The 16,941-nt window shown below is 31.4% G+C and overlaps 1 protein-coding gene across 1 annotated transcript in view; it reads left to right on the top strand.

The window, feature by feature from the left end:
• Positions 1-2,690: 2,690 nt before the first annotated feature.
• LOC148306849 (neuronal acetylcholine receptor subunit beta-2-like) overlaps positions 2,691-16,941 on the top strand; it is a 30,467-nt gene continuing 16,216 nt past the window's right edge. The window contains exons 1-7 of the mRNA XM_088264292.1: positions 2,691-2,839; positions 6,005-6,196; positions 6,975-7,106; positions 8,170-8,340; positions 9,568-9,767; positions 13,158-13,264; positions 13,943-14,186. Coding sequence (XP_088120418.1) covers positions 2,746-2,839; positions 6,005-6,196; positions 6,975-7,106; positions 8,170-8,340; positions 9,568-9,767; positions 13,158-13,264; positions 13,943-14,186 — 1,140 coding nt within the window. The 5' untranslated portion in view covers positions 2,691-2,745. The remainder of the gene's footprint in view (positions 2,840-6,004; positions 6,197-6,974; positions 7,107-8,169; positions 8,341-9,567; positions 9,768-13,157; positions 13,265-13,942; positions 14,187-16,941) is intronic.

The raw sequence follows: 16,941 nt of genomic DNA, 5'->3' as shown, positions 1-16,941 counted from the left end.
TTGTTAGAAAAAATAAATGGTGGGGTTAATGACTCGGGTTTGTTTATCGCTTATCGGCCGCGGTACTTAATTATCACGTGTTTTTTTTTTAAGCAAGAAATTATGTAGACGGATTAATGTAATCAGATTATTTTTCGATGTTATATAGTAATGACAATGCTGAAAGAAATTTGATTATTAGGATAATTTTTGATCGTAATATTAAAGAAAAAATTTTTTTTTTTATATAAATGACAATAATTTATTGATTCTACATTTACAGCGGCGTTTTTTGCCTTGTTTTATTTGTGAATTATTTACGATTTGATTTTATTTATGAAACAGGATAGGTGGCGTTTACTATGAGAGCTAATTATTGAATTTTCGCATATATATTTTTTTTTTTTTTGGCAAATAAATGATTTTAAATTATGTTTATTTAGGTTGACTTAGCTTTTCGTTGTTCGTTTCCTCTTCGTTGTTGACGGCTTCCGTATCTGAAGTACGTGTTCGCGCACGTTCTTCCTGTGTGGATTTCCGATATCTGCGTCAGCCTTAAGATGACCGAGAAGATGTCGTCTTAGCTGAAATCAGTGTTACAATAGCGGCGAGTATTCTGTCGGTACAATTAATTTTCTATTCTCCCACGTGGTTTCATCGGATTAGATATAGATAGATATATCGGATATAGATAGGATTCAAAATTTTTTTAATAATTGACTTTTATTTTACCAGGGAAAAGATTCTAAATTGGGTAGTGCAAATATAAAAAGGTTTAATTTCGAGATTATTATTTTTAATGAAAAGATTTTACGTTAGATATGTGAGAATACTAAAATATTGACTTACGTTTTATCCCTGGGACGCTCGTCGCCACGCTTCCTGTGATCGATGTTTATTACGCGTTGTTTTTTTCGGTTTTTATTTAAAAAATGCTTCTAAAATTCCGAATTTTGTAAAACGTGTTTCGGGATCACGTCGGGGGGTCACCAATTATGGTTTCTAGTTGAATACCACTTTAATTTATAAGAAGGGAAGCAAGATGAAAGCGGATTACTTTTAACACAAATTTATTTAGTTCTATCAAATTACAATCAAGAAAATACTTAAGGATAATCGCGTGACTCTAATATGAGAACAGTTGAAGTACGTGTCGATCTGTGGACGGGTGGCGACGAAGTGTGGCGGGGTCGCTCGTTTCGTTCTTTTCTGGTCTCGTGAAGGTAGCTCGCTACGTTGAGCTTGAGTTGCCATATTCGATGTACATTATATGTGTAGGTTGCCACAATATATAATATATATATATATATATATATATATATATATATATATATATATATATATATATATATATATATATATATATATATATATATATATAATATATATATATATATATATATATATATATATATATATATATATATATATTATATTATATATATAAATATATATATATATATATATATATATATATATATATATATATATATATATATATATATATATATATATATATATATATATATATTTATATATTATATATATATATATATATATATATATATATTATATATATATATATATATATATATATATTGTATATATATATACATATATAAACGTATATAGATGTTCCGAGAATTTGAGTAGTGTGGTTGTCAATCATGGGTAGAACTGTTGAATGTTACACGCGTGTAAATTGATCACTTAAACCACCATATGACGGTCATAAGCCCCGTCAACATTCAGACTTCCATATTATTCTTCATTTATGTTAAGATATCAAAAAAATTATAAAAAACATTTACTTAATATACTCGTTGTATGGAAGCGAAGCGTGGACTATCGGGTAGGCAGAACGAGGTGGCTGGAGGCGTTTAAGATGTGGTACTACAGGCGCATGTTGAGGATTTACCGGTAAGAACGTGTCGGGAACAACGAGATTTAAAGCAGGGCTGGGGAGCGTAGATATTTACCAAATAAATATCACAACAGCGAGCCAAATTGATAGACCATAATATAACACACCCAAGCTTGCTTGACATATCTTCGACATGCGCTGTATGCCGAGTTTACGAGATAAGCGGAGGATAGAGACGGGTGGAGACTGACTACGAAAAAAGCAAACCACACATTGTGACACAAGAAAAAGAAGAATTTAATAATAATAAGTTTACAAGTTTCAAAATGAGTTTGATAAAGTCCACGAAAATAATCGTCCCTGGCTTAGATTACATATGAAAGTTAATGCTTTAATTACGTAGTGTTTTATTATTCTTGATAAGACGTCCATAAAGAATGTAAATAATGATGAAATTGACTTTGAAAAAGTTTTTTTTTAATTTCAAATTAATACTTTTAGTTTCGGGAGGGCAGTCCTCCTATTTTCGAGTGTTAGTTTAAAGCTCGAATCTAATGAATACAGAAAAAAATGATTAATTGCTTAAAATAACTTTGAACGGACTTAATGCTGACAAAAGTTAAATAAACCATAACTAATTTTAAAGTATTTCCAAAGTTTTGCCGACACCATAAGTTAAAATTAAAGTTATTTATATCACAAAGCGTTGACTTTTCAATAGAATAACTAAGTTTAAAGATATCCCTTTAGCTTTACTTCATAGTTAGCACATTTGTAATAGTGACTGCATATTATCAAAAAATTATTAATATTAAATTCATGTTTAACATTTTGTGAACAAAATATCAGTTCTCTCAAAACAATGAGTTTGAAATGACCATAGGTTAACTTGATTTAAAAATATGGTGAAGTTTTTTGCCATGTGGAATAAACTGTTTTTAATATGTGCTTGCGTAATGAATTATGGATATGCCGAATATAATTTTACTAAAGAAAGTAAGTATATTTTCTTGAATGTTTTTCGCAGATACTTTGTGGCACATTTTATAAACTTTATAAAATAAAACAACTTTGTTTTAATCACTTTTTTATTGGTGCACTTTATCCGACAGGTTTCGACAAGAACCTTGTCATCATCAGGGTTTATGTACTAAATTCTAAAACATTGAAATACTCATAGTAAATTAGCCATCCCTTACAAAAAACATCCACGCACTCCGTACACCATATGAAAATATATTTTGTTTATTTTTTAAATGACTTTTTGGATAACGTAAGCAGGTTGTTCAATATTATTGCATTATAATCTACATAAATTTAAAGTTTTTTTTTATTATTTTAAAATTTTTCAACAAAATAGGTATGTGTTAGGTTAGGTTTAAAAAAAAAGTGATTCGTTGTTTTGGATCTCGTAGTTCATATCCACACACATAATATTACAGCTAAACATTGAAATACCCATAATTAATATCCCTGCCCATATAAAAAAAAAATTTCCATGTATTGGCGTATTCGCTACGCAATGCACAATAAAAAACAACATTTAGGAGTTTTGAAATCATATTTTGAAATCATATTTTTATATGGTGTATGGAGTGCGTGAAATTTTTTGGTAAGGGAAGGGTAATAAATTATAATTAAGTTATAATAAAGTATTCAAAGTGGTTTTAAAACAAAGTTACATTTTTATGATAAAATCGAAAATCACAAATTTATGGCTTCGAATATAAATTATAATATGTACCGTATTACTTAATCTATCAGCGGAAAAACCTATCAGCGGAAGCTAAACTGGCAGTGCACAACGGAGTCCTGGTTCCAACTCTAATGTATGGAAGTGAAACATGGAGTTGGCAAAAGAAGGATGAAAGTAGACTGAATGCAGTCGAAATGCGATCTCTCAGAAGAATGTGCGACAAAACGATGTATGATAGATGTGCGAATAGTGAAATAAGGAAGGAATGCAAAGCTGAGATAAGCATTATCGATAAAATTAAGAAAGGTGTGTTGAGATGGTTTGGACATGTGGAACGAAAGAGTGAGGAAGGAACGGTAAAAAAATGAGGCGAATGTTATTGGGAAAAGAAGCAGAGGAAGACCGAGAAAAACATGGCACGATCAGGTTTGCCAAATACTTGAAAGTGGTAAGGTTAGGAGTCGTAACAATCGGCGGGTATGTATGAGGAGATGCATGAACGTGGAAGAGGCGAAGAGGCGTGGAAGAGGTTCTCTGCCTACCCCTGCGGGGAAGCGGCGTGATGGTTAGTTAGTTAGTTAGCATATTACTTTACAATACTAAATAAATATATATTTTCTCTTCACTGGATCAAACTTTCCATAAAAAGGTTTTTATTTTTTACTTAATGTACACACGGCAAATCTACCTGACATTGTTGACAAACCAGCCCATGTAGAAAAATTAGGACTTTACGCTTTCTTGAACATTATCCTATTCCTTTTCATGTTTACGACATCAGGAAAATGTTGGGAGACGAGACGGGAGGAAGTGTCTCAAAAAACCTTATCTGCAGCTAAATTCAACGGCAAGATAACCCCAAAATAGCCCTGTATTTACAATGTTCTCATTTTTGAATCATTCTAAGAATAGAAACAGCCAAAATCCTAGGAAATTTAGGCATGATTTCACTCAGGGTTGGCAGAGAGAATAGAAAGCCACACCTATCTGTCTTTGCAAACAATCTTCGCCTTTTAAACATTCATGCATCTCCTTATATTTACCCGCCGATTATTACGACTTCTGACCTGACCAAGCCCAATTGTTTGAAGTACTTGAACATGCCAAGCTTTCCTCGGTCTTACTCTGCTTCTATTACCAACAAAATTCGCCTCGAAAATTTGTTTTACTATATTTTCCTCACTTATTCGATTCACATGCCCTAACCATCTCATGATCCTTTTTTTAAAACTAACTAAACATTTTTTTTTCGACAATGCTCGTCTTCCGAAAACCTATATACAGTTAATAAAAGTGAATTGAATCAATTATTTAAAATTTTCACAGATATTTCTTGACCAGACTGATGGTGTCGAGATTGACGAAATCCGGTCACTTTGCAAATAAAATAAAATGGGAAGAAGTAATTTAGTCGTTACAAATATTTGTAGTTAAACATCTTAGTACATAAATTCCCAACTGCAATCAGTATGCCTCTTCGTAAATCAAGTAAACAACCATGCCACAAATTATGCAGTAAGTGGCCAAACCTCTTCAAGCATGGAGATAAATAATCAATATATATGTACGTGAGTGGAATGTGTTGCCACCATCCCACCGAAACGCGTGAGTTATGGACGGCCGGGTCGTGGGTTCGATTCCCTCGAGTTGCATTACTTACCGAACCATTTAACATGTCTTCATATTATATAGATTGAGAGGTTTACCAATTACTTATGGAAGGTTGGTCACTTAGGGTAAATTATTACTCATGATGTTCGTATAATAATACAGTACTCCTTGGAGTTTCAAGAAAGATTCACCAAATTTATCTAATTATTTTAATTAATATTTTATCAACATACACAAAATTACAAAATTAATCACCTATGGTAAGATGTTATAATTTTGGCAAATGGCGACGTACGTCAATAATATTTGACAGTTGTGAACAAGACAGCTGGAGTTTACAAATTAATTTAGATTGGCTCAGAAATTTATTATCCAATTTTGTTTTTAAACAATTTTTTAACCAAAGAAAAAAAACAGTATTTACTTACAATATTAAATTTTAAAAAATACAAATATTTTTTTTTTCATTTTTTTTTTCTCCTCTTATAACGGCCGTAGTCAATTTGTATATTATATATTAAATGTATACTTCATGAAAAAAATATTTCAAAAATAATAATAAATTTAGTTTAAATTATTTGGAAATAATTAAAACTAATTGAAATAATTCAACTTAACATTTTCGATTTATTGGTTTTTGTTGTAATGTCAGTAGTACCTTACAAACGAGTATTTCATATGTACAACTGATTTAATATGTTAAATCAATCTAGGTGTAAACAATATTTGATAATTATTTTCAGTGGTAAAAATAAAATGGCTGACTATGTATTGCCCCCACCTTTTAGTCAAGCTGGAAAAAAAGTTTTGATTTTGTTAAAATGTTTTGAAACTAACGCTTTGTCATATTTCAGTTGCTTCTAAGTGCAAACAGTATTTTTGCCAGAACGGGAATGATTACGTCAACTTTTTTGAAGTGAAATCTGGACATCGATCTTCCAGCATCAATTTTGAGATGCACATGGCCATTAAAGGTGTCAGAGATGGACATATCCTACTTTCCCCTACTGCCAACCCTGGACTTACAGATTCAGTTTATGAAATAGGTACGATGGCTTATTTAAAATATTGTAATTAAAATATCGCTAGGAGATATCGTCATAGAGACATATAGACACCATCTTAGTTTTAGAAGAGATATCCATTTTTTTCCAAAACACTTGACGACTTTGAAACAAACACCCTCTTTTTAACAGAAGATACTTTAACCAAATATCTTCGTTAGTATATTACATGACATATTTTTTTAATAGTTCACAACTGACTTCGGAAACGCAAATTTACAAAAAAATCCTTTCTACCTACGGTTGTGTGTTGTAATAAACAAATAATCTAGATTTTTTGGTCAATACATATCAGATACTTGAGTTTTGTGGTGCAAATTTTTCTATGGTCTATTTTGGAAAAGAGAATACCGATTATTTTTTATTATTAGCAACAAAAGTCTAGAAGTAACGTTGAAAACTATAAGATATTGTATTTTTGCTAAATAAATAAGGTTTTTTATACATATAATAAATAAACTTTTGTTTATTTTGAATAAATAAATACTGTTATGTGTTGGTTAAAATAATATAAAATTTAGTTGTATTTTGAAAAATATCATATTGTATTTAGTTCAATAATATGTCATTTTCAGGTTATAGGTGACTTTGAATAAATCTATATAGTTCAATAAATATGATTTTTTATGAGTTATGGTTGATTTCGAATAAATAAATACTGTATTTCACTCAATAAATATGATATTTTATGAATTTCTCTTGGTTTTGAATAGTTTAAAACTGTATTTTCTTAAAAAAATATAAATTTCTTGAATTTTAGTTATTGGAGCCGGTGGAAATACGTATACCGAATTAAGACGGATGAGGAAGAAGTTTGGTAAGGTGTCTGTTCCGACACCCGGGATTCTGTCTGCAACTCAATACAAACCCTTTTGGCTCAAAGTGTTTGATGGTAAGTAAAAACACATTAGAATAACTCTTTAAATATAGGATTCAATGAACTTCCTACTTTGGTATACATACTTTTTTCTTACTGTCTTATATTATATAAATTATAGTTATTAAAATAATATAATTACTTGAAATAATCTTACCACCTTTTGAATTAAAACTCTAAATATTGTCTAAAAGATTATCCTTATTATTTAGAAATTGCACTAAAAAAAATATTTTATATTTTTTTTATAATTTATATTTGAAGGACTAACTTTGTAATTTTTCAGTTTAATTTTAATTTTACAAAAAAATATTATAAAAGCCAAAATTGCACTCAGAATTAATTTTTTTTAAATTGTTTATTATTGATACCAATGTTTATTTTTTTTATATAATCATCACTCCATCAAAAAATAATTTCTATTTTGAAATACGGGTCTCTTGATCCAAAAAAAAATATTCATAACATTTTAAGGGTGTCCTTTTACACAAATTGGGTTTTTCCACATATGAGTTATTCTACATTTTCGACATTTCAACAAAGATGAAGAAAAATATGAAAGTCTGGGTATTTGCAGGGCTTACGACCTGATAAAGCCAAGTTTGAGCTGCATAAAAGATTGAAAATCTTTCAAGCGTTTCTGCTACGTAAAACTTTTCTTTCTAAGATTCCAAATTGGTTCATTTATATAGAACTTCCAAGAATTTGACAAGCGTGGTTGCCAATAATGGGTAGAATTGGTGAATGTTGCACGTGTGTAAAGTGATTACTTAAACCAGCCTATGACGGTCATCAGCCCCGTAAATACACAGACTTCCATATTCTTCTTCATGTTTGATAAGATGTCATAAAATAATATGAAAACCTTTCTTAATCAAATCATACATATATGGCTGTTGTGAACTCAATCGTGAGATGGAACATAAAAGTATGATTTCCGAAAATTTGAGAAGGGTTAAAAGTACATCTTCACTTATGCTGAGGTGTCAAAAATAAAATTGCATTTTATTGAAACATTTGTATACCTGTTTACTGTTTAGTAAAAACAAATATTTTAATTTAAAAAATATGCTTCTAGATGGTTTAGTACAGTTCGGAGTAGAGGGTGAAGAATTATCGATCCTGTCATACAATGATCCCGTTCCTATTGATATTAAGTATTTCAGTTTTGCTTCTTGGTATGGTATAGAACTGGGTATTCTTTATGATTGCCCAAGACCTGGATCTGAAGCAAAGGAAGTGTTTCCTGGTAAGATTTTTTTTTTCATACTTTATAACTTTTCTTTTCCGCCTCCGTAGTGTAATGGTCAGCATGCTCGACAACCGTTCTGGAGGTCCCGGGTTTGATTTCCAGGGTGGTTTAATAAATATAAGTGATTTTTTCACTCTAATATTTATTCAATATTACACTGGACTGGTACCTGAAGTGGAGGGCTGATCACCTTTCCTTCATGTGTAAACGATCGAGATAACACTGCGTTTATATGAAGCAGTGCCCTATGCACCATTGGGGTGCGGTAAGGGTTTTATTATTATTTTTATTATAACTTTTCTACTAATCCACAAAAAAGCCACATGTGAACAATCTGTGATCAGTAATTTGAATTTGAATTTATTGAGATCTCACTCCTTGCTCACTTCCATATATTAAGGTTGGACGTCGTTGTGTACTGCCGGTATAGCATTCGCTCTTTGGAAAAAAGTTACATTAACATAAAACAAATTGCATACATTTAATTAAATAACGATTAATTATATTTATTTTTTTGCATAGACCCACCAAGCCACCTTGTGTGTCTTGTCGGTGGAGTTCTTTTTGAATACATTTTTTATTGTTTTTAACCATTTTACCACACACAAAAAGAGAGAAAAATTAGAATAAAAACATTTTACCATTTTCATAAAATTAACTCTTGGTCATTTACCCATTCTTTTATGTTGCCTTTGTTCCATATTTTATTTTGACCTCTAACATCCGTCGGCAACAAATTAAAAATGTTCGGAACGATATATTGCAGTACAACATTTTGATTGTGTCCAAATACTTGTTCACAAAATCTGGATTATCTCCAATTACAGGAGTTATTTTCATATTATTTTTTGACATCTCATCAAAGATGAAGAAGAATATGGAAGTCTGGGCATTTACGGGGCTGACGACCGTCATAGGCTGGTTTAAGTGATCAAGAACTTCCAAGAATTTGAGTGGTGTGGCTGTCAATAATGGGTAGAATTGGTGAATGTTACACGTGTGTAAAGTGATCACTTAAACCAGTCTATGACAGTCGTCAGCCCCGTAAATGCCCAGACTTCCATATTCTTCTTCATCTTTGATGAGATGTCAAAAAATAATATATTGCAGTGTTCGACTCCCATAATTATTGTTAATTCTTGTGACTATCAAACCTTCGTTGTGTGTAAATCGTGTACATAAACATTTTAATTTGGATATCATTTTTCTATATATATGTTTTAGATTCTGAAATCGTTAAAGTGAAGCCGAAGTTGACAGCCACAAACCAACTGAGAGCCGATTTGTTGACTAACTACGATCGTTACGCCAAGCCAGTGTTAGCCAACAACACGCCTAATATAATTTTCACCCACGTCAACATAAAAAGTATCACCTACGACAGCATCAAGTCGCAATTGACTAGTCACGTTTCTGTTTTATCGGTATGTATCTTCTTCTTCTTAATGGCTTTTCACCCTTCTTGGGTATTCTAGCCAGTGTCAAATTATTTGGTTAGTATCTTATATTATGGCCGTCTCCATTGGTGTAATGGTTAGCGTGTTTAACTACCGTGCTGGAGGTCCCTGGTTCAATTCCCAGGAGAGGGTGAAAATAAATATAAGTGATTTTACACTCAAATATTTATTAATATATTATAATATTACCCTGGACTGATCCCTGAACATCCCTTATCCGCCTCCGTAGTGTAATGGTCAGCACGCTCATCTACCGTACTGGAGGGTACCGGGTTCCATTCTCAAAGGGGAGGGGGGTAAAAATAAATATTAGTGATTTTACAATGTAATATTTATTTAATACTACCCTGGACTGGTCTCTGAAGCGCAGGAGCGATTGATTACCTTGCCTTTAAAAAAGAACGATCAAGATAACACTACGTTTATACGATGCGGTGTCCTGTGCACTATTGGGTGCGGACAAGGGAATGTCGAAACAAATGAAGCAAAGAAAAAACATATATCTTGGATTACGAACTTTAGAAGCTGGTTCCACAATAAAGCAAAGATAAAGTAAAAAATGACAATAAAAAAAAACTCACGACTGAAAGAAAAGATTGGGGTAAAATTATTTGAAATAACAGTAAAAATTCCATTATATGTTTCACGAGAATATGGTCGGGTAAGAATAGAAATAGCAATTTTTAATAATTTAATATATATTTTTTACTCCCAGTATTATGTCAAATGTCAGGTTCTATAATGAAGTATCAATGAAATCGATAAGGCGATATGTGAACATTTCGGACATGTGTCACATTTGAAATATATTACAGTGGGAGTATCGATTACTCGGACTAAATGGAAACGAAAACTCAAATAATCGGGAGAGAAATTATGATTTTATTAAACAAAACAACTTTGTTTTGACCACTTTTTATTATTTATTTATTTACTTTTTAACAAAGTTGTTTTATTTCATAAAGTTTATAAAATGTGCCACAAAGCATCTGCAAAAAATATTTGAGAAATGAAATTATGATTATTTTTATAGAAAAAATATTTCATGGTCTTAATTAGTAAATGTAATAGAATAAATTAAAGCTTAGGGTGTCAGAAATGAACACTCTAAGAAGCATACCTGGCAAGAATCTACGAGACAGAATAAGGAACACCAGGATAAGGGAAATATGCGAGATCTAAGATGTCGTTAGGTAGGGAAGGGAATGAAGGAGACAATGGTATGCGCGTGTGAGTAGAATGGAACCATCTAGACTCCCCACATTACACTGAACGGCCAACCTAAGGTAGGCAACTCTCGGGCAGACCACCAAAGAGATGGATTGACAGCTGGGAATCGACATCGCAGGAGGCTAATCTCCCCTAAAAACAGGCCACAAGGCCTACATCAAGCAGAAAAAGAAGAAGAAAAAAATGACAAATAATTCTAAAAAATCTAATGGTGGAATATTTATTCCGATCTGTACCCAATGTTGGTCAAATCGAGGCGAAGTTACTTGATCGTAATTTATTATTAGATTAAAACCAATATTTTTAGCTTTTCCACTTTTTTATTTGACCAGCGACCGGGTTTCGTCGTTACCGACATCATCAGACTGGTGATGTCGGTAACGACGAAACCCGGTCGCTGGTCAAATAAAAAAGTGGAAAAGCTAAAAATATTGGTTTTAATCTAATAATAAATTAAAAATGCAATTCCATCACGAAGTGTCAGTGGATAATATAAAACTTGATCGTAAGTTTATAAAAAAATTAAATATATTTCAGAGTCACTTTGCATAAGTGGGTTTATTACTGCATAACGACACGTCAGCTATCACTCTTATTGCCCTCTGTAGATAGCGATAATAAAAATAATAATAAATTTGAATAATAAATATAACGCCATTTTCGTAAAATACTACCTTAAGGGCGCCTCAGTGTGAATAAATTGGGAAAAACATATTTTATATTTTGTATATATTAGGAGCATTGATATTCATTTGTCGTCTTTCTCTCTTTCAAATAAATTATTTTTATACAAACGTCCAATAGTAATAATTAAATTTTAATTTCAATAGATTGAATGGCAATAATTATATTTTTTATTCATTCGGCATTAACTTTGTGGAATGATATGTTGATTGTTTTTTTTTTAAAATAAAACACTTGAATATACCACCAAAAGAGCTTTATTTATATATACGACTAGTTTTGAAAACTTACAGATGTTTTCATCTTCTGGTAAAAATTAAAGTATTAATTTAATTTAAACATTGTTTTAATTTTTACCAGAAGATTAGTACATCTGTAAGTATTCGAAACTAGTCGTATTTATAAATAAAACTCATTAACTGGTAAATTGAAGTGTTTAATTTTTTAAAAAGTAATAAATATATTTTATTTTTTATGACTTGGTGATGGAATGATTTTCCGAAACTGGTAGTCACAAATAACCGTTTATAAAAGTGGTATTACACAAAGTAAACAATGGATGGTAAGGAGAGTGTTTTGAAAATATATTTTGATTATTTGACTTTAAAGCGCTGTGTTATGAATGAACGCTTGCGGTGTTTATTACATCAGGATATCAAAAAGCTAATGAAATGCGTATTTTAAAATGTGAAAATTATTTAATCAGCCGCAAGCAATCAGCTATTGCATTCACCTGTCCATAAATCTGATCTGATACTGAAAACAATTCCGAGTTCGGCTATTACTAGTAGAATCGCACATTCGACATTTATTTAACAGAGGTCGCAGTATGTCGGACACGTTGGGCGGTTGGCAAATATCCAAACCGAAATCGAATCACCAGCCGGCATTACATACTCGTTAATGGGTTGGCACGGAAAAGAAAATTTAAATTTAATAAATGCACGTATTAATTGAAGCAGTGCTCTCTTTACTGCATTGAGTGATTTTGGTTCCGACATTCCAATTTTTATTATTGATGCTAGGTGTACTTGGCCAGGCGTTTCTGTAGCTCAGTCTGGTTAAATAGAAAGGAAATATAGAAGAAATTATAAATTTCTATAATAATTTTAAAGTTTCGTTTCTTAATAGGTACTTGTGAAGAAATAAAAATATTAAAAATCTAAGAATAATCACAATGAAATCAGTTAAGAAGCACGCTGTCCGCCATAAGCAATAAGCAATCTTTAACATTACGTTTTTGTTGTTGCGTTAAACAGATGGCGCTTCCACTGCGGTACAACAAAACCTGTTTTCCAAAAAAAATGTAACAGGTTAACAAAAGAACTTGCGTATTCAAATGCAACGTTGTGTCAAAATTTCGAAAGAACAATTTTAGAAGATTTAGGATGTTCAACAAGCAAACATTTTTCAAATAAATTGTTGTTATTTATTTTATTTTAGGGATGGCTTGATAATAGGCTTCACTGGAATAGGACTCAATATAACAACATCTCTCGACTTATTCTTAACAATAGAGATATTTGGGTTCCTGATTTGATATTATACCAGTAAGTAAAAATATATATTAAAAAAAAATAATCTACACGAATCGTAATCGTTGGATAAATCTTCACATCGATAATAAAAAATTAAACACTTGTATAATACCACCACTGGAATTTTATTTCACACGACTAGTTTCGAAAACCACTGACGTTTTCATCGACAGGTGATCAAAAAAACTTATAAATAAATAATCTTATCAATAAAAAATATAATATTCACATTAGTTTGATAACGCCCTAACAATTATAACGAAGCAAACGAAGAAGAAGAAAATGAAAGTCTAAAAATATTCAAATTTTTAACTACATATAATTTATAATTAAAATGTAACTTTGTTTTAAAATCACTATAAATATTTTATTATTACTAAATAATAATGTCTTCCGATTTCGAAGCTAATCGCTTCTTTATCAAGACTGATTAATGCTATTTTTTTTAGTATTAATCAGTCTTGATAAAGAATCGGTTAGCTTCGAAACCGGTAGACATTATAATTAAGTTATAATAAAATATTTATAGTGATTTTAAAACAAAGTTACATTTTTATTATACAATGGAAAACCACAAAGTAAGTTCTTCAAATATAAATTATACATATAATTTACACTAGGAAATCTTTTCCAAAAACTCATTTTAGAATTACGGATTAGTGCGTGGAATTTTTATGTTATCTTTTTCAGTTCTGAAGACCTTGATACTTTGCCCCACGATCCAAGTCTGCGCGTGGTGGTAGACGATGATGGCTTCGTGCTGCGCATATCGCCCTGCCGCCTGCACACGTGGTGTGCTCCTGGACCGGACTTGGCGCGATGGCCTCACGACCAGCACAATTGCACCTTGAGTATAGGCTTCCTAACTCAAGATAAGGCAATGACCATCACGGATCTTCACGTGGAAGTCGGCGCCTTGCTCATGAAGGAATTGGTAAATTGATTCTGTCACCTATCACCAATTTAAAACCCTTTCTGAAAGAACGAGAATAAGAGATATTAAGAAATATACTGTATAAAAAGACTGGGCATGATCAGATTAATCAGAACCTATAATCTGGTGGTGTGGTACTAGATGTATGGATGTGAAGGAAGCCAAGAATGCATGGCAAGACAGAAAAGTGCGGGGTTCTCTGCCTACCCCTAGGGAGAAAAGGCGTGATGGTAGTAAAAATAATAGAAGACAAATATAATAGCAATAATTATAATAATAGATAAGGTAAGTGTCTATAATACTGACCTAGTTTTTGTCTTAAGCCGGTCCATATTTTTAAAATATTTATTTAATATTAAAACGGCTTGATAATTTTTTTAATTTATTTTTATTTTTTAATGGGATAGTTTTATCCTTACAAAGTTAAAAAAATAATAGTCAAAAGTCAAGTGCATATATTAAAATCCACGCAATAAACAGTTAAAGGCTTTGTATTCAATACTGACCTATTCGAAATGGATTATTTCATAATACTGACCGCTGTTGCCCCTATTACTGACTATGAGTGAAAAAGACAACTAAATTCATATTTTAATATATTTTACCATATGTAAACTGGAGTAAGATATAAGTATTTGTAATGGAAATAAATGTAAAAGTAAGTACTTATGTGACAATTTATTATTTATTAAAAAAAAACATATTGGTTAAACAAAATGTATTGTTAATGTATTGTTTTAAGCTCACTATAAATAAGTAATTCTGGAATGGAATAATTTCCTCTAGCATTTAGTCACACCGGTTCTGGAATTGTTTTTATGATTCCTTCTGAAGTATACTATATAGTATCCTGTTTTTCTGGCACTTCCAGTTCAGGCATACCATGACCTTGATCAAAGCGGAACCATCCTTTTTGGGATTTATTACAATTCCTAAAAAATTCCCCTTCCTACTTTACAATACAGGACTCATTTTATTTTAGTTTTTACGAGGAAGATTTTTTGAAGACCCTTGGTGATTTTCAGTTTTTTTTTCTTCTTTTCTGCCACTTTATCTTCTGGCACACAGAGACTGCTTAATCTTTCCTGTCCAGAGTAAAAAAAAACAATCCGCGGGTTCCGAAGGGGGTACTGGCAATACCCCAAGTAAAATGCTAAAAATACAGGTTTTTCACAAATTCGACTAATGTCAAAATGTTTATCATGCTATTGTTATTCTATTTTTTCCATTTAAATTTGAATTTTCTGCAATAAACAATAATTTTCAAAAAAACATAGTTGTGAAGAAGTTCTCTGTGGAAATGACATTCAACTCCGCCCAATGTTTAAGCATCACTGGACACTAGGCGCTTCGGCCGGAAACGATGCAAGCGAGAGGGGGTGAGGAGAGAAAGAGAGAGAGAGAAGCATACTACTCGGTACATACTAGCGGGTTTCTAATTTGTCGTATATTATGGTGAAAAAAAAAACAAAGAATGGTAAAAAAATCAGAAAAAGCGAGAAACAATACAAAAATGACATTACGTTGTATGAACAGTTTGGACTTGGGTTTGGGAATATCTGTCCATCTGTAGCCTGATTTGGAAGTGAACAAATTTTCTTCATTTCTACTGTTGTCTACCATATGTACGGGCTTGACGCTGTTAGAGTCAGATTCATCAAGTTCTTGGATTATATAGTTATCTGAGTCGGCGTCGGAAGCACAATCTTTATTTTCTAACCCTAAATGGAATTCATCATCACTTATATACATACATCAGTGTCCGTATAGCTCAGAAGTTGCTCAATCATATCATCTGTCAATTATTTTCCACTCATTGTTAGGGTAAAGTAAATATTAAAATTATGACAATTTAATTAGTGTAAAAAGGTAGATATTTATAAAATAAATATGAAAATGCAATTGCACCAAGAAATTTCAGTAGATAATTTAAATTAATAATAATTCTTATTAGAAACGAAAAAAAACACTCTGTATTTGCCAAATAACGCTTGCGTAACGAGAACACGATTCACACGCGTGCAAATTTGGGAATCTACCGCCGATGGTTAAACTGTGGAGATAGATACAGCGCTAGTAAAGAAATTGATATCCCCTTCGGAACGGGACAGTTAAACGCTGTTAGAACATTTAAGATCGTGGGATTTGGAGGTTTACAAGGAGTAACCTCATTTGGGTGTGCAACATTAGAGCATTATGGTAGTGTGCCTGATATGTATATACATATATATATATATATATATATATATATATATATATATATATATATATATATATATATATATATATATATATATATATATTTATATTTATATTCTACTAACTCTTATCCGCACCCGATGGTGCACTGCATTTGCACTGATGTTGTATTGACGCAGTGTTATCTCGATGGTTACTTACATGAAGGCAAGGTGATCACTCATGCGAGTATAGTGGAATCAGTTTATGTTTGATAATAAACAAAGTTTTTTTTGTTGATATTATGTTAAAAAAGAAAAAATAAATTGTATTTTAACATAAGAAAAATCACAAAAAGATGGCTCAGAACGAAACTCCTTTTCTGAAATAGTATGTGTTTATAATACTGATCTAGATTCGTTTCTATTACTGACCGCTGAAACTATTTATTATAATTATAAAACCAAGCAAAAATATATAGGTCAGAATTAGGCCCCCATAATCCAAAAAGTGTATGCTATCCAAAGCACGCAAGAAATTTACGTATTTAAGAATTTTCACAAATTTATGTAAACTT

This window comes from Brachycentrus maculatus, unplaced genomic scaffold (genome assembly GCF_059751285.1).
Source record: "Brachycentrus maculatus isolate JH-2025_06_01 unplaced genomic scaffold, ASM5975128v1 h1tg000222l, whole genome shotgun sequence".
Taxonomy (NCBI): domain Eukaryota; kingdom Metazoa; phylum Arthropoda; class Insecta; order Trichoptera; family Brachycentridae; genus Brachycentrus; species Brachycentrus maculatus.
Note: the sequence above shows the minus strand (reverse complement) of the source record. Positions and strands in the feature narration are given on the sequence as shown.